Raw genomic sequence first — 18,743 nt, forward strand, 5'->3', positions numbered from 1 at the left:
GGGAACAGCAAACTTCTGTAAAAGTCCAGATAAATATTTTAAGCTTGGTGGGTCACATATATCACACATTATTTCTGTCTTATATTTATGACTCTTTAAAAATTTTACAACATTTTTAGTTCCTGGGCCCATAGGTTTGTCAAACCCTAGTTTGAGTATTGTCAGTGAATGCTTTCACACTTGAGAGACAGAGCTGAGTAATTGTGACAGAGACCACGTGGCCTGCAAAGCCTAAAATATTTATTATCTGACCCTTTATAGAAGCAGATTGGTGTCTCCTGGTCTAGGCACTTTGGGCCCATTTTCTTTCCTTTGATTTGCTTTTTGATCCTTTACTTTTCAGAAGTTAAACTCTCTTTTCTTCCCCTGTTTTAATGCCAAATGATGTTAATAATGACAACTTTGCTGAAATAGGTTATTTGCTTTTATAATGATTTGTATGTGTCTTAGTGTGTGCCTGTAATCAAGATGGTTGGCTATTTAGTTGATAAGCTGTTAAAGTATGGCTTTTGGTTAGCAGTTAGAATGAAAAGGAACTTAGAACTCATAACGTACTCTGTATTTTAGGGCAGCTTTTGTACCTAGCCTCCTAGTTGCTTATGTTGAGATGTTTTCTTTACTTAGACGATTTATTCTTCTGTCTTTGGTAATCCTGACCTTAAATTGTAGGGATTTTTGCACGCGAACATGGATCGAATAAAAAATTGGCAGCACAGTCCTGTGCGCTGTCACTTGTCAGACAGCTCTACCACCTTGGAGTGATTGAAGCTTACTCTGGACTTACAAAGAAGAAAGAAGGAGAGACAGTGAGTCTTTAGACTTAGTAGCCCAAAGAGATACTGTAAGATTCAATTTAGCTTCTGTTTAATATTTGGCTAAAGAAGTTTGGTAGTTCTAGGACTCTCGCCTCAAGAAATGGAAATGGCCCTACTAATCATCCTTAAGTAATTCTTTCACAAGGGAACTGACTTGTTGGCTTTAGGACTATTGTAGACCTAGCGTCGACTGCATACTCTTAACCCTACTGTAGTAGATTTGAGTAGTGTTCGTGTGTATGTTACATGATTTTCATGGCCATCCCTTTTCTGTAGGTGGAGCCTTACAAAGTTAACCTTTCTCAAGATTTGGAGCATCAGCTGCAGAACATCATTCAAGAGCTAAATCTTGAGATCGTGCCCCTAGTAAGCATACAGCTATTTAGTTTACCTTTGTATTGAACTTCTCTAGCCAGACAAGCAACTGGTATTGGTTTTTGGTTTTGTTTTGTTTTCTGTTATTTTTAATAGCCTGATGATCCTTCTGTGCCTGTTGTACTCAACCTTGGCAAATTGGCTCATTTTGAGCCGTCTCAGCGGCAGAACCAAGTGGGCGTGGTTCCTTGGTCACCTCCACAATCCAACTGGAATCCTTGGACCAGTAGCAACATTGATGAGGGGCCCCTGGCTTACGTGAGTGCAACATTGTTTTTGAGATCAGACTCTCGTGTTTTACTTCTGAATATATTTCATTAGGATATCTAGATTAAAAATGGATTCATTTTGAAGCTGAATTATGCTTTTGTGTGACTGTTGCCTTCTCATTTTACAGGCTACTCCAGAACAAATAAGCATGGACCTCAAGAGTGAATTAATGTATCAGCTGGAACAGGATCATGATTTGCAAGCAGTAAGTCTGTGAAGTATTTAGACGTAAGGTGCTCACAGTCTGAGAACTTTCTAGGTATGGGCAGAAAGACAGCGAATAATGTTTTTGCCCTTTCTAGGAAGGTAGAGCAAAGATACTAACCTAACTGCTAATCCTAGTTACCTCTGAGGGTTGTTGTTGTGAGTTAAGGGCCTGTAATTCTTAAAGTGGAAGATGTGGGATAATAACTTTTTTTTTTTTTTTTGGTAGTTTTTTGGTATTTTCTGAATGAAACAACTTAAAATGTTAGAAGAAAGGGAATGTATATGTAATGTCTAGGGAGAAAAGGAGGAAAATAAGGGTGTGGATAAGGCCAAAAGATAGATTCTTCAGAAATTTAATGGAAAGAGACCGTTCAACTAGAGGTATAAATATATACATTCTTTTATGAAAAAGTATATTTTGAGTACTCAGCCAGTGGAAAGGAATAACTTTTTATAGAGATGGCAAATTTTTTTTAGAATTAAGATAGTTGTTTCTAATATGTATATTGGTAGAAATTTGAGGTGTAACTTTTCTAATACAGATCTTACAAGAGAGAGAGTTACTGCCTGTGAAGAAATTTGAAAGTGAAATCCTGGAAGCAATTAGTCAAAATCCAGTTGTTATTATCCGAGGCGCTACTGGATGTGGTAAAACCACACAAGTTCCCCAGTTTATTCTAGATGACTTTATCCAGAATGACCGAGCAGCAGGATGTAATATTGTAGTAACTCAGGTAAGTAGCAAGCCAGCTTACAAGGTACGTGCCTGGTGTGGATAGGGTTTGAGAGTGGAAACACCTAGAAGCCTGACCATTCCTAATTCTTTGATCAACTCCCCTTTGTAGTGACATAAAATTCTGAAAGTGGTAGAGCATTAGGCCCTTTTAAATAAAAAAAAGGAAAAGAAAGGCATGAAAGGAATTTAAGTCTATGTTAATCTCCAGTATAACTCACCAATAAGCTAAACAACCATGTGGAGGATTCTTTTTGTCTGGGCTAGAGGGAGTCTTTGGGCCTAGAATTGAACAAAACAGAGTACTTTCTCCTTAAGTTTACATCCAAACCTTGGTTCTCTCTATCTTATCACCTTAATGTTCAATAAAAACCAGTCAGCGCAAGAGTAGACAAGATAGAAAAACAGATAAATGGTTGACTTCAGCTGAATGCTTACTATACACCAGCTTCTGTTTTAAACAGTTGATATTTTTTTTAACTCATTTAAAGTATGACGTTAAGATGTAAGTACTATATTATTTAATATTTCTCTTTTAGTAACTTAGGGCACAAAGAGACTTAAAAATTGTCCAAGGTTAACACAGGAAGTTGTTGAAACTAGGATTCATAACCAAACAGTCGGCCTTCAGTATTCCCCCTTTTGACTGCTACATTCTGTCGTTACCTTGCTAGCAATAAGCAGTGCCTGCAAGTTTGTCGCAGTGCTTAGGGAAGAGCAGTCTTCTTAGGTTAAAGCAGTTCCTGTCAGCTCTAATCCTGTACTTCTGGCACTTGAAAGGAGAGCATTGCAAGTAGCCAGATACCACCTCTCAGGCTGGCCCAGACCTTGACTTAGGGATTCTTAACCGGGGAAGCTTAATTGATACTCAGGGGAGAGTCATGAATCTTGAAATAGCAAAAGATGTTTGTACACATGCATTTATGTGGACATGTGCAAACCATATTTTTTTAACATGTCTGAAATGAAGTATGTCTTAAAAATTGGCCTCTATATTTTATAGGAGAGTTGGGTTTGGGGGGGGCCTTCAAAAAATGACTGAAGGAATGCATTTAAAATGGATCATATTTTAAGCTTGAAAAAAATATGATAGATCTCCATTTTTCTGGGATAGGACCCTTAGCTTTCTTCTCAAAATGTTCTTCGATTGCCCTTCTCACTCCCAAAACTGGCTATGATTTCTTTGCCTCGCAGCAGAAGTTCCAACCTCAAGTACATCAATAAAATAATACTTGCTCTTAATGCTTATCTGATTTTTCAGGAGGTGTATTGTTCAGGAGGGCGCCATTTTACAGAAGAACTTTGAGCTCTGCCCTCCTTCCTTACTACCACTCGCCATTTTTTTTTTTTTTTTTTTTTTTTTTTTGATTTATTTACTTATGGCTGTGTTGGGTCTTCATTTCTGTGTGAGGGCTTTCTCTAGTTGCGGCAAGCGGGGGCCACTGGGGCCACTCTTCATCGCGATGCGCAGGCCTCTCATTATTGCGGCCTCTCTTGTTGCGGAGCACAGGCTCCAGACACGTACGCTCAGTAGTTGTGGCTCACGGGCCTAGTTGCTCCGCGGCATGTGGGATCTTCCCAGACCAGGGCTCGAACCCGTGTCCCCTGCATTGGCAGGCAGATTCGCAACCACTGCGCCACCAGGGAAGCCCCCCACTCGCCATTTTTAAATTCAAAACAGTTCAGCCATATAGGCAGAAATGCTGAATTCAACAAATGAGCTGAACACCTGTGGTCTCACTCAGAAGTTGTTTGCGGGGCTTCCCTGGTGGCGCAGTGGTTGGGAGTCCGCCTGCCAATGCGGGGGACGCGGGTTTGAGTCCTGGTCTGGGAGGATCCCGCATGTCGCGGAGCAACTGGGCCCGTGAGCCACAACTACTGAGCCTGCGCTCTGGAGCCCGCATGCCGCGGCTGCTGGGGCCCACGCGCCTGGAGCCCGTGCTCCGCGACGAGGGGGGCCACCGCAATGAGAAGCCTGCGCGCCATAGCCGAGAGTGGCCCCCGCTCGCCACAGCTGGAGGGAGCCCGCGCTCAGCAAGGAAGACCCAACGCAGACAAAAATAAGTACATTAAATAAATTAAAAAAAAAAAAAAGTTGTTTGCATGTCATGATTATGAAAAAAACTAACTCCCGGCCCAACTGAGAAGTGATTTTTTTCGCCTGCTGTCTGACTTATCAAATCCAAATTGTTCCAGACAAAAATGGCTTCTGTTTGTTCCAGACAAAAATAGTTTTTGTACTGTGGTCTTCAACTTTGTATAATTTGCTTACTAACTTGTGTCCCTTCCCAAATAATTTGGACATTTCTGGTGGTTTCATCTGTAAAATGAACAGATTTCTATATGTAGGCTGTAACAAGCGTAAGAGCGGTGAAGCTACAGTGTGGAAGAGTGGATCAAATGTTATTCTACTTCTTTTGCGTATAAAACAGCTTTCACTTATCCACTAGTTCTTTATTTATATTCCTTCATGAAGTGATAGATTCATGAAATTGAAAGATACTTCAGAATTATTCCATCTTTCTACTCAGGGTGGAATGTTTATAATAGATGGTCACCTAACTTCTGCTTGAAAATTTCCGGTTGTGTGGAGATACAGCCTGTGTCTTCTGATTTTGGACAAATGACTGACCTGTCACATGAAATCAACATTCTGTGGCTTCCATGTTTTTGTCCTAGTGCTTGTCCCCAAATCAGTCTCTGATTTCTCTTACCTGTAATAAGTCTTCAAAAGTTTGTATAGTGTCCTAGTATATCTCCTTTGTTTTATAACAACTATGGTTCAGCCATGAAGATAGAGTCTAAGGCTGTTAAGCACATTTGAAGCATCAGCATCCTACCTGAGAAGGTAGGCCTGAATGAACATACTGATTGGTCATTGTAGAATACAGTTCTTAATAATTGTGATATTATATAGTACTTCTGTTAAGACAGTCTGAGACAGCATTAATAATTTTTGTAGTAATATCACTGTTGTATCATCTTTCGATTTTATTTATTTATTTATTTATTTATTTATGGCTGAGTTGGGTCTTCGTTGCTGCGTGTGGGCTTTCTCTAGTTGCGGCGAGTGGGGGCTACTCTTTTTTTTTTTTTTTTTAATATTATTTATTTATTTATTTAGGCTGTGTTGGGTCTTCGTTTCTGTGCGCGGGCTTTCTCTAGTTGTGGCAAGTGGGGGCCACTCTTCATCGTGGTGCGCGGGCCTCTCACTATCGCGGCCTCTCTTGTTGTGGAGCACAGGCTCCAGATGCGCAGGCTCAGTAGTTGTGGCTCACGGGCCTAGTTGCTCCGTGGCATGTGGTATCTTCCCAGACCAGGGCTCGAACCTGTGTCCCCTGCATTAGCAGGCAGATTCTCAACCACTGCGCCACCAGGGAAGCCTGGGGGCTACTCTTCATTGCAGTGTGCGGGCTTCTTATTGTGGTGTCTTTTCTTGTTGTGGAGCATGGGCTCTAGGTGCACGGGCTTCAGTAGTTGTGGCACACGGAGTCAGTCGTTGTGGCTCACGGGCTCTAGAGTACAGGCTCAGTAGTTGTGGCACACAGACTTAGTTGCTCCGCGGCATGTGGGATCTTCCTGGACCAGAGCTCGAACCCGTGTCCCCTGCATTGGCAGGCGGATTCTTAACCACCTCACCACCAGGGAAGCCCTCATTTTTCCTTTTTCCTCCACTTGCAGTCATATATAGGAAATCACATGAAGTCATTACCTAAGTTTTTTATGTGCTTGGTTAAATGTGTTATTTCAAGTCATAGAGCACAAGTTGAGAGTTATTATGAACTAGAATAAAACAGAATGAGTAGCTCAAACCTTAACTCGTAACCTTACCACCGGCTTTAGTGTAAATTCTATACCAAACTCACTGTATCCTTTTTGTGCCTTCAGGCTATTCATACTCAAGCCACTTAAAACTTAGGGTGTGAGTGTGCAACAATTGAAAATAGGAAATAGTTATTTTCTGACCTTAAAGATGTTGAGAGAGGTGAATTATAATTGCTAGGATGCAACTCAAGTATGTTAAATTAACATCTGTGAATATCTTGGCAGTCCTGCACATACCCCAAAGTACCATCATTTCAGGATACAGCTGTCCGTCATGTAAAATAAACTCAGAACTTAGAAAATAGAGAAAGTGGAGTCTGGTATGTTTTGTGATATCTGATGCCTTGGAAATCTTGTATTTTATTGCAGCCTAGTTCTATTACCATGTATTTAAATACCCAGATGAGAAATAGGGGCGCAAAGTTCTGAAAGCAGTACTCTTTCAGTTAGAGATCGCTAAGAAGAGAAATTACAGTTCTGGATAAATGTCAAGAGGGGTGTAAAGGATGCAGATTTTATTTTTTTTAAATTTTATTTATTTATTTATTTTTGGCTGTGTTGGGTCTTCGTTTCTGTGCGAGGGCTTTCTCTAGTTGCGGCAAGTAGGGGCCACTCTTCATCGCGGTGCGCGGGCCTCTCAATATCGCGGCCTCTCTTGTTGCGGAGCACAGGCTCCAGATGCGCAGGCTCAGTAGTTGTGGCTCACGGGCCTAGTTGCTCCGCGGCATGTGGGATCTTCCCAGACCAGTGCTTGAACCCGTGTCCCCTGCATTGGCAGGCAGATTGTCAACCACTGTGCCACCAGGGAAGCCCCCAGATTTTAGAATACTGCAAAAGAACACTTTGAGACAGGTATTTAGCTGCTTGTGGTATGGAAAGTTTTACCGGTAATATTAGCTGTTTTAATTAATTAAAGTGAACATAGAATTGTGAAGAAGAGGTAATCACTTAGAACTAACTACTACTATGGCTGGTCTCCAGGAAAGAGTAATAGGATTCTACAGAGCAAATGAGAGCAGATAAATATGCAATGAAAATGTAAAGAAAAGCTCATATGCTGGAGGATAATTTGAAGTATTCTGTTGGAATGACTTAACATTATCCCTTGCTTTCATCACCACTACTTTTTAACTAGTTTCACTTAAATGGGTTATTCTGTTATTTAATCCAAATACAACATAAAATTACAACAAGAGGCAGAATAATTGGGAAAAGGCTTAGTTGGGAGTAAAGAAAATTTGTATTACATCTAAAGTCATGTATATGAATTTAGGCAAAATACCTTTACTTGTGAACTTGTGTTTTCATCTGTTAGAATGGAAAAAAAAAATCTCACTGTTATTCTGAAGCACAAATAAAATAGTACATGCAGTCATGGTTTTTACTATTGTTACACAGATGTTAATTATGATTGTTCTGTGGGGTCTCTGTAGTCTTGAATCTTTATTTATAGAACATAGAATATTTCTGTATACTATAGAATATGTAAGAGAGGATAAGTTAAACCATATGTGGAGAGGTAGTTCTGCGGGTGTAGAAAGAAGGTGGACCTTGCTTTGTATGTATTCATTGTAGGGCAGTATGTAAAACAGCTATTGAATATCCAAGGGAAAAGAGAGAAATTATTCAGGGCATAAATAGAGCAACCTATTTATAGGTTATCAGGTAGCATGCAGTCTGAGAAGTGTTTAAACATTAATAGTCTTTTACATTAAGCATTGTTCTCCCACACAAAATGCCTATCCTGTGGATATTTATAATGAGCTAAGAATTATACTGAGAATAAGATTTTATTTTTAGTTGCTTTTGTCTGACTCTAAAAGTATTATATACCCATTGGGAAAAAAATTAGAAAATAAAGTAAATTTTAAAAGAAACCAAAGCCCACACAGAATCCCACCATCCGGAAGTAATCATTTTTACTTTTGGCCTTTATCCTTTCAGACTTCATGTACATATACCGTATGTACACCATCCTAACTTGTCCCCTTTATGTAACAGCACACCTATTAAAGCAACGGAATAATTTTCTAATGACTTCATAATTTTCCATTTTATGCATATACGTTTATTTTATTCTTAAATGATGGAGATACTTTAAGATTGTTTCTAATATTTTGGTATTTATGTATGCTGGGATGAATATACTTGTACATACGTTTTATACTCTCATTGGATTATTTCATTGGAATAAATTCCTAGACATGGAATTGTTGGGTCGAAGGGTATGCATATTTTAAGTTTTATGCATTTTGCCATACTCCCCTCAGGAAAAATCATACTGATTTCCAGTTGGATCAGTTACGAATAAAAGAAGCACTTCTCTTTTTAATATGTATTTTAAATGTTTTTTTTGAAGTCAGGGCTGTTGAAATAGGAAGGCGATAAGTTAGAGAAGCATACAAAACATGGAAAGGAGATTGTAGGGTCATTTGTTTCTTTGCTGTTTGAATAGTCATCTTGATATTGATGTTTTCTGCTTTTACTCAAGGAAATTTGGCCAGTAGGGCTTCTGAAGATGGTTGTTTTAGCACTTCTTGTGTTAATTTGTAACAGCCTCTGTCATGGATGGCTTGGGAGGTGAGGGCTGTACTGTTAAGAACTACAGTAAGTGCTGCTTACGGAATATGCCATCTCCTGTCCATATTCACTTTAAAAGGCTGGAGACTACAAAGGTGATTGACCTGAAAGTAGCCTCAAGCTGGTAAAAGCAATCCTTGAGTATCCAGTAGCATAGAAATACACCTCAGAAGAGTCAAATATCCTAATTGAGTTGAAGTTTTTCTAGAAGCCAGCTATTTAGTAGAAATGTTGAAAACTGTAGGAAAGGCAAAAGGAGAGAAAAGCGATAATAGTGTTGAGCATTTACCTGTTCTTTGTAGAATGCAAAGAACTTCTTGAAAATGCCCAAAAAACTTTATATTTTATACCTTTAGTGGAATATCATCTTCACATTCCCTGACATAAGTATATAGCAGAACTCTTCTCTTTATGGACAAATGCATAACTCAGTCCTTCATGTAACACTTTTATTCAGAGTTAGTGAGGTACAGAGAACTGGTCAGCAGTGGTCATTAAAAGCTAGCATTGTTCAGCGAAACAAGGCATATAAACCAGAAAGAATATAAGCTCAGGAAAAGGTACAGTGTGTTCAAGATGGCATCTTTTAATCCCTTTCCTTGCTGGACAGGATAAATATGAACTAGGTGATTGTACACTTCACCTATATGTGTTACTAGCCACATAGCATAAAGGACTCTTGTGTTAGGGGATATAGAAATTAATAAATCGTGTTTTATATTAATTCAAAGAATGTTGATGGCTCTAGTGAAGCTACTGGTTTTTTGGTTTGGGTTTTTTTTGTTTGGTTGGTTTTTGTTTTTTAAGATTGTATTAGCCTCTGATTTCCTAAATGGTCATGTCATATAACCTGGGGTATAATCATATAGGTACTTAACTAAATATGGAACTCGGAAAAAACTTTCTCAGTAACTTTTTGACAAAGTCAAATACAAGGCAACCTGGAAGCATTTAGTCTAAATCTGCATGTACCCCCATAGCTGTACATTCAGGATATCATAATAGCCATGGTATCCACCAAGTAAATGCTGTTTTGTGTACTTAGAAGACAGGGGACACTTTGGAAGTTTTCATAAAAGTTAAGGTCCAACACTTAAAATTTTAACCCATAATTGTCCTTAGGGTTCAGCACATTTATTGCTAGCAGCATGTATATTGCTGGAAAAGGTAATATACACTCAGTTTTCCCAGCTACATAAGCTCATCAAAACCAGGAGTGATTCCATTGAGGTGTTGTGTTTTGTTTTTTTATCTCTAGCACCTCTTGTGGCACCTGATATCAATACAGATATGCTATGACTGCTTACTTTATGAGTTAATAAGTGAATGAATCGTAGATATGGCAAAAGAGGTTGTTCACCTTCCTAATAACCCGTACATCTCAGTTAAACAGTTCTTTAAACATGTGCCTGTGCTGTGGTAGGAAGTTATAAGAACAAGCTCTCCACGTGTGATCTGTCTGCTTCCCTAGTGGAAAATCACTTGATGCCATTAAGAGTTAGGGCCAATGTTGAAGAAATTTTATTTTCTATAAAAACCTTGGAATCACTTTATATACAAAGTGAAAAACAGCATTTTTAACTGTCTACCATAGAATTAAGTGGTAATTTTTTTTGTTTTTTTAATAAACTTTGGAGCTTCCTAAATGTTATCACTACTATTATTGTTTCTGTTGATTACTGAGCTGGCAATGGGTCAGATTTACTACAGTCATTTAATAACCCTAATAAACAAGCGTAACTAATTTTGTAGCTTTTAAATCACTTTTTTTTTTTTTTGTCTCAGCCCAGGAGAATCAGTGCAGTTTCTGTGGCAGAGCGAGTTGCATATGAGAGAGGAGAAGAGCCTGGAAAAAGCTGTGGCTATAGTGTTCGATTTGAGTCTGTACTTCCCCGCCCTCATGCCAGTATAATGTTTTGTACTGTGGGTCAGTAATCTGTTTTATTTTGGCCTTTCACTTGGGGTTTACATTTTGTTTGTGAAGAAAACTTGATAATAGCACAGAGTGACTGGAAATAATAAATCAAGAACCCAGTTTCAGAATTCTTGTTTAAATAGAACTTTTGGCAGTTTTTTTCTTCATGGAGAGTGTTATGTACCTGCTGGCTTTTGTAGTGCAGAGCAAATGAAATCAGCTTAGGTTGCTGGAACTGTTAAAAATGTTTTCATTAGACAAATGTGTTATAGACTACATGATCACTTCTTTAATAATTTAAATATACCAGTGATGATTTCTTTCCTAAAACGCTGGGGTTATAGTAGTTGAAGCATAGTTGATTGTCTAGAAATTGGTTTCTTTGCACTTTTCCTTACCTCCCTACTTTAACATAGAAACTCATCGCCAGTGTTTACTCTGATTTTCTTTTCAAGGTGTACTCCTAAGAAAATTAGAAGCAGGCATTCGAGGAATCAGTCATGTAATTGTAGATGAAATACATGAAAGAGACATAAATGTAAGTAACTTGAGAGTGATGGTAAGGTACCAGTGCTAAAATTCTGAATAAAGAGGAATGAAGTAGAATGTCTTTATTTTATTTTCATTTTCCCATAGCTTACAACTTCTATCAAAATTATGAACTTCAGTCACTAAGATATTGGACACCTTTTTTAGCAAAGCCATTAAACCCTTTTTTTTCTTTGTTAAAGCACAGAGTTCTAAAAGACCTCTTACTGTAAAGTAAGTATAATTGCAGTGATCATTAAGTTAGCATAATTCAGCAACTGAACTAATGATTTATCACTGAATAGCTGATGGAATTTTAATAATCAGTTTTTCTTTGAATTGAAAATTTATCTGTGATAAATTTTACATTGTTTTCCTCCCGCCGCCTGGCTTGCAGGATCTTAGTTCCCTGACTAGGGATCAAACCCGGGCCCATGGCAGTGAAAGCGCCGAGTCCTAACCACTGGACAGCCAGGGAATTTCCACAATTTTAAATTTAATATAGTTAATGGTGTGTTTTCGGACGTTTGCAGCTTTAGTCTTTTCCAACGTTAACGATAATCATGCCAGAATTAAGAAAAAACTAGAATTTTTTTCACACCCTATCCTCTTTTGGTCCTTGGCAAAACTTGTATAGAATTAACTTATTATACAATTGTATAATTCAAAGAATGATACCATAAATCAGTGACTTGTTTTTATGGCACTGTTTTACATATCCAAACAAAGGTATTAGTGGGTGGACAGTATGTCATTCAAACTGTTTCCAAGCTCCTGTTACTTAAAACATTCGTTGGAGCTCCTCCTCTTTAGAAAATAATTCCATAGCCGTTGTTGTTCATCATACTTAGTTTTAGCAAAATTTTGATCTTTATGGTTGAGCTAAAGCAAGTAAGAAAGTTTGCGTGGTCTTTCAGATGACCTTTTTAAATCAAATCTATTCCATAGGATAAAATTTTTGCTGCTTTTGTCATTCAGAATCTTTTGAAAACTAATGTTCCCCCCCCCCTAATTAACTTAATCAGTATTTTCTTTACTAGCATGGTAACATACCAATGTTCTTAGAGTTTAAATTATTCCAGTATTTTCTTTACTAGCATGGTAACATACCAATGTTCTTAGAGTTTAAATTATTCCAGGTCACACTAGAAACATCATAGGTCATCATTACTATTTTCCCCCAAAATAAGTGGCTTTGGTCAACTTTTCTTGAAAGATTGTCAGGTCTATATTAATGTATTATTCACAGTAAAAATGGAAAAACACCTTTGCAGAAACATATGTTCTCTTTCAGATGAACCTTATCTAAACGTCACTTTACGGGGAAAACCCAAGAGAACTTAAAAGACCAATTATTAGAAAAAATAGAATAGGGGACTTCCATGGCAGTCCAGTGATTGGGACTGTGCACTTCCACTGCAGGGGGCACGGGTTCAATCCCTGGTCGGGGAATAAGGATCCCACATGCCGCACGGCCAAAAGAAAGAAACATTTAGCAATATGGCTGGGAAAAAAAGTAATATACAAAAGTCTGTTGCATTGTGTACATTACAAACAGCTAGAAAACAACTAAAGATACCACTGCACTAGTCAGAATGTCAAACACCACCACTGCACTAGTCAGAATGTCAAACACCTAAGACTAAGTCCAACAAAAAGACATGCAGAACCTATACAGGAAAAATAAAACTTCATTACAAAACACTAAAAAAGACCAGATTGTGTTCACGGCTAATATAATATAGATGTCAGATTGCCTGAAGTTGATCCACATCTGAATGCAATTCTAATCCATTCCCAGTAGGTTTTGTTAATAGGCTGATTATAAAAACCTATAGGGAAGATTTATGGCCAAAAATAACAAGGACTCCTGTAGAAGAGCAGAATGAAGGGTCTTGCTTTACAGATCTCAGGACTTAATTTGAACCTATAATAATTAGACAGTATAGTACATGAGATGACAGTTTGACCAACAATAATACAGAGTGTAGAAACAGATTGTGTGTTGCGTGCAGCTTCGGTATAATAGAGTGAGTGATAGATGGCATGTCAGATCAGTGGAAAGAGAATGTACTATTCAGTAAATGGAGCTGGAAACAATTGGTCATCCATAAGGAAATACTTGAACTTGGATCCTTACCTTATAACCAGATACAGAAATCAACTCCAGATAGATAAGGACTTAAATGCCAAAGCAGTTTTAAAACTCTTGAGTAGAATATATAAGTAGACATCTAGACAGCACTATCCAGTAGAAATATAATGTGGCCTACACATGCAGTTTTTAATTTTCTAGCATCATATTTTAAAAGGTGAAAAGAAACAGGTAAAATTAACTCAGTATATCTAAAATATCTTCATCATGTAGTCAATATAAAAAATATATCAACGTTTTTTACGTTTTTTTTTTTTTTCATATTAAGTCTTCAAAATCTGTCTGTGTATTTTACACTTAGAGCACATCTCAGTTTAGACCAGGCACATTTTATGTGCTCAGTAGCCACAACTATATTGGGCAACATAGTTCTAGGCCTTCTGGAAGAATTTCTTAGAACATGAAATGCATTAACCATGAAACAAAAGACTTGAGGTATTCATCTATATTAAGATTAAGAGCATGTATTCATTCAAAAGATACTTTCAGGAAAACCACAAGCTACAAGATGCCAATACAGCCAATAAAGGATTAGTATAGAAAATACAAACACCTCCTACAAATCAGTAAGCAAAGTACAGATGACTCAGTAGAAAAACAAGGAAAAATACAAATAGGCATTTTACAAAAGAGCAATTATATTTGGCTAGTACACATGATGGGGTGTTCAGTCTCATTGGTGAATAGGAAAGTACACACCAAGACCATAATAAGGTACGTCTACTTTATATCCATATGATTAATAGAATTTTAAGTGATGATGCCAAGTATTGGAGAATATAAATATCAGCAGGATCTCTTATCCATTGCTCATAGTGGTTTATGAAGTGGTGGAATGCCTTAGGAAAATAGTTGAGCATTATCTGCAAAAGTTCAACATTTACACGTCCTATGAGTGCAGTTCCATACCTACACTTACCCACAGAAACTTGCGTATGTACCGTAGGAGACATGAACTAGGATGTTCAGAGTAGCAAATGTTTGGAAGAGTAAAATCCCGGAAACAACCCAGATACCTGCAGTAGTTACCACCAGAAATCTACTGGTGAATTAATGGGTACATACACACATTGCGATATTTAAATAGTCATCAGAAAGAATAACTCTGGTGATTCACAACGTGGGTGAGTCTTAGCAGTGCTATAGGATGTGAAAAAGGAAATCCCCAAAGATTACATAAAATATCATACCTTCTCATAAAGTTAAGAATAGGTAAATTTTAAAATATATGTATGCATGCATATATATGTATGTGTGTCTAGTTAGATACGCATATAGATCAGAGGAAAGGTATATGAAAAGGACTAATAAAAGATTCAGGATGGTGGATTTCTCTATTTGGGGAGGCAGAGTGATGGACTTGAAGACCCCATAGCCAGAGAAAAGATTTATCAGAGTTCTAGCTTTCATGTTGTTGTTTGGTGGGTTGATGGAAACTTTACATTATTAAATAATAAATGTCTCTACCGTTATTTTGTTTGAATGGACTAAATATAGCCTTTTCAGCATTTGTAAGATTCACTTTACAGGTGATTGGAAAACTGATTATTGGCTCATCATGGCTTTCCCCTTTTCTCTAGTAGTTTGTGCAACTGAAAATATAAATTTCACTGAAAATTTCCTCTCGTTAATGTTTTTTTTTTCTCTTCCCTTCCCCTACCCTAGTAGCGCTCATTTCTAATTCCCACAACGAGTAGGCTACAACTGTTCTTAAAAATACTGTTACCGTATCCCACTGTAATCCTTCATCTTACTTCTACAAGCTGCCCAAGAAACTGAATTTCACTGATATCTTGTGGCTTATTAATACAAGAAATCTTTTAGCTGTACCTTGTGAGCAAGGACTTTTCAATGCATTTATTTTTCCATTTGTGTTTGTGTTTTAATAGACTGACTTCCTTTTGGTAGTGTTGCGTGATGTCGTTCAGGCATATCCTGAAGTTCGCATTGTCCTCATGTCTGCTACTATTGATACGAGCATGTTCTGTGAATATTTCTTCAGTTGCCCAATCATTGAAGTTTATGGGAGGACTTACCCAGTTCAAGGTAAATATCGTGGGGGTGGGATGGGAGGGTGAACATTTTTTGTAGTGTGTGGATTTTCTTAATCCTAGAGATTGGAGTAATAGTTTAAAGGATATTTAAAATAAAATCCAAATCAGGGTATCAAATGCATCATAGCATTCTTGGGGTTTTAGTCAAGCAGTAGTGAGTTTCATTTACAACTTGAGGAGTTTGCATATCCAGTAAATTTCCTGTCCTTACAGCTAAAGTTAACTTTTAAGATTTTACAGTCAAGTGTTAATTAATATGCCTATAGATGTTCATGGGAAATACTGTTAAAAGTTTAAGCAGCCAGGGTCAAATTAACTAGAGAATCAATCTTTCCTAGAGCCAGAGCAGGCAGATTTTGAAATGAGATTAAGGTCAGTGTTTCAAGGTCAAATATTTCTGATTGTTAAGAGTTTATTTAGAAGATTTTGTCATCACCGTTTTCTAGAATAGTCATCTAATAGCTTGGTTTTAAAACTTAATTACAGCACAGTCTAATTGAGGGCATGAAAATAAGCTAAAAGTTTTTCAGTGTACATATGAAATGAGTGGCTACATCAGGATGCTAACTTGAAATTCAGAAGTTGAGGGTAGCTCTGAAATAAAAGTCAGTGCACTCATATCTCACGAGGGTACAGGTTAATAATCCTGCAACTGCTTTGCATGCATACTGGCATTGAAAAAAATAAATGGATGACAGACAGTGGGAACCAGGTTTACTGCTGGAGTGGGATGTTACAGGTAAGTATGAGGGAAGGCTTGAATGAACCCTGTGGTACTGGATTACAGTTGAACTCGTGTTTGGATAGAAATGGATAGAAACAAAACTAACTATACATGTGTATGGATCCATGGATTTGCGTACATAGATATATTTCCTAGCTCTGTCTGCTGAGCGGGCCTGGAAGTAATGACATCCCAGTAGCAAGGATCATGCCCAACACCCAGATCATGTTTCCAATACCATTCTCCAGTTAAAGGAACCAGACGCCCTTGAAGAAATGACTGATTCTGAAGCCGAGGCAGGGAATATACAAGATGAGCCTGAAACATCTTGTAGTGACAGAAAGTAAGGAAGTGCTTTAAAAAAAAAAAAAAAAAAACAGTGAAGGGGACAAAGGGACATAGGAGTCAACATGAAAGCTCTCAGTGGCCAAAAATGGAATAGTTGGAACAAAAAAATAGAAAACATAGTATTGGATTATAACCTGAAGTATAAAACAGATACCCATGAATTTATATGGTGGTTGAATAAGTAAGTGGGTAATAAAGACAAAGCTGTCATATGGAAGAACTAGAAAAAAATTATGTAGATACTCTCTCTTACCTCAGAAAAGTGATGCTTAACTCCTTTAGTGTGCTGTGCTTAATGACTTGCTTCCAAAGAGTAGAGTATGGAAAGGGGGAAACGAGTCACTTTACGATGGAGTTAACTTGGCAAACACTACCTCAGGTTGATCAAGTTTAATATCATCAGTGATGAGTCATGTTGATAGTGTGTACCTTTGATATAATGAGATGAGAATGGTACTTTGGGGCTCTAAGGGTATAGAGGGGAAGTGTTTAGATTATGAGATACTTCTGAAACTTCTGGAACACTTCAAAGAACCTCAGGAGCATAATTGATCAGTAGATGTTCCAACCTTCTCATTGAAGTCCTTTTTTAAGAGTAATAACTAAAAGGAACCCATTTTTATCTGTACATCCTAATAGAGGAAGGATGGACTATGGTATATTATTGTATTGATAGTAATTTCTCTCCATATATAACACCCACACTGTGGGAGTATACAGCATAGAGCACAATATGCATTCCATAAATGTTTGATTGAATATTGTATATAGCGGATACCCTGACTGGCTCTGTGGGAACATGTATAAGAGATACCTCACCCTCCTCCAAGGTCCAAGAGATGGAAACACTGAGTTTGATTGGAAAAAGAGGTTATTGACACTGAAGTTTCTTGGCAGTTGTGAAGAATCAGATTGAAGGGTATGAAGGTAGTTTTGAATTATGAGTTAGAAAATGAGTTTTAAAGACTGCTCCATTCTGCAAGTTGATAGTACTTACCTGACTGGATTGTCCTGGCAGAATATTTTTTGGAAGACTGTATTCAGATGACCCACTTTGTTCCTCCACCGAAGGACAAGAAGAAGAAGGATAAGGATGATGATAGTGGTGAAGACGATGATGTAAGTGAGTTTCGTGAAGAATTTTCATTGTGGGCAAAATTGTTATCGCAGGGAATGATTTTAGTAAAAACATGCAATAAGTTAGCATTACAAAAAACTTCTAAAAATTGACTGTAATGTCTATCTTTGAATTAATTGATATATTTCACTCCAAAGAATTCGATGTTCAGTGAAAAGTGCTTTTCATACCATGAGTTAAATCATCTCTGGCATAAAGGTTAAAAAAAAAGAGGAAGGGGCTTCCCTGGTGGCGCAGTGGTTGGGAATCTGCCTGCCAGTGCAGGGGACATGGGTTCGAGCCCTGGTCTGGGAACATTCCACGGAGCAACTAGGCCCGTGAGCCACAACTACTGAGCCTGCGCGTCTGGAGCCTGTGCTCCGCAACAAGAGAGGCCGCGATAGTGAGAGGCCTGCGCACCGTGATGAAGAGTGGCCCCCGCTCGCCGCAACTAGAGAAAGCCCTCGCACAGAAACGAAGACCCAACACAGCCCCAACAAATTAAATAAATAAATAAGTCAGGAGCTCTTAAAAAAAAAAAAATCTAATTTATAAAAAAAAGAGGAAGGAGTAAGATATTTAATAACTCCCATTTTGTAAGGCCTTGCTGCTCAGAGTGTTTTCCATGAGCCACAACACCTGGGAAACTGGTAGAGAGGTGGAATCTTGTGCCCCACCCCACATCTCCTAAATCAGAATCCACACTTTAACAAGATCTCCAGGTGACCCATACGTACAATAAAGTTTAAGCAACAGCAGCTACAGTCCTAGGTTACAGAGACTGTATGGTAATGACATTAGCAGATGGAGAGAGTATTGAAGTGGGGGATGATGAGGGATTTCCTAAGCAACAGGAAAGAAAAGTGACACTTATTTCGTAGTGCTTCAGAGTTGGACCAGTGATATTTAAAAATGCATCTTGAATCTGGAAACATGAACAGAATGAATGTTACAAGGCAGCCAGCAATGCAGAATATGATAAACGTAACCTAGGATTGGGTATTTTTAATCAGATTTGAGGATATAAATGAATTATATTATGAAATATATCCTCAAATCCGATGAATTACAAAGTTTATTGGGGGGAAAAAATCAAT

At 37.9% G+C, this 18,743-nt stretch overlaps 1 protein-coding gene across 2 annotated transcripts in view; it reads left to right on the plus strand.

Annotated features, from left to right (window-relative positions):
* Positions 1-18,743, plus strand: part of DHX9 (DExH-box helicase 9) — a 56,419-nt gene that overhangs the window by 25,396 nt on the left and 12,280 nt on the right. For both annotated transcript variants that reach the window (XM_036850586.1, XM_036850595.1), the window contains 9 exons: positions 670-806; positions 1,092-1,181; positions 1,287-1,448; positions 1,588-1,665; positions 2,210-2,401; positions 10,591-10,732; positions 11,176-11,258; positions 15,293-15,449; positions 17,548-17,648. In XM_036850586.1, the coding sequence (XP_036706481.1) occupies positions 670-806; positions 1,092-1,181; positions 1,287-1,448; positions 1,588-1,665; positions 2,210-2,401; positions 10,591-10,732; positions 11,176-11,258; positions 15,293-15,449; positions 17,548-17,648 (1,142 nt within the window). The remainder of the gene's footprint in view (positions 1-669; positions 807-1,091; positions 1,182-1,286; positions 1,449-1,587; positions 1,666-2,209; positions 2,402-10,590; positions 10,733-11,175; positions 11,259-15,292; positions 15,450-17,547; positions 17,649-18,743) is intronic.

This window comes from Balaenoptera musculus, chromosome 1, assembly GCF_009873245.2.
Source record: "Balaenoptera musculus isolate JJ_BM4_2016_0621 chromosome 1, mBalMus1.pri.v3, whole genome shotgun sequence".
Classification (NCBI taxonomy): domain Eukaryota; kingdom Metazoa; phylum Chordata; class Mammalia; order Artiodactyla; family Balaenopteridae; genus Balaenoptera; species Balaenoptera musculus.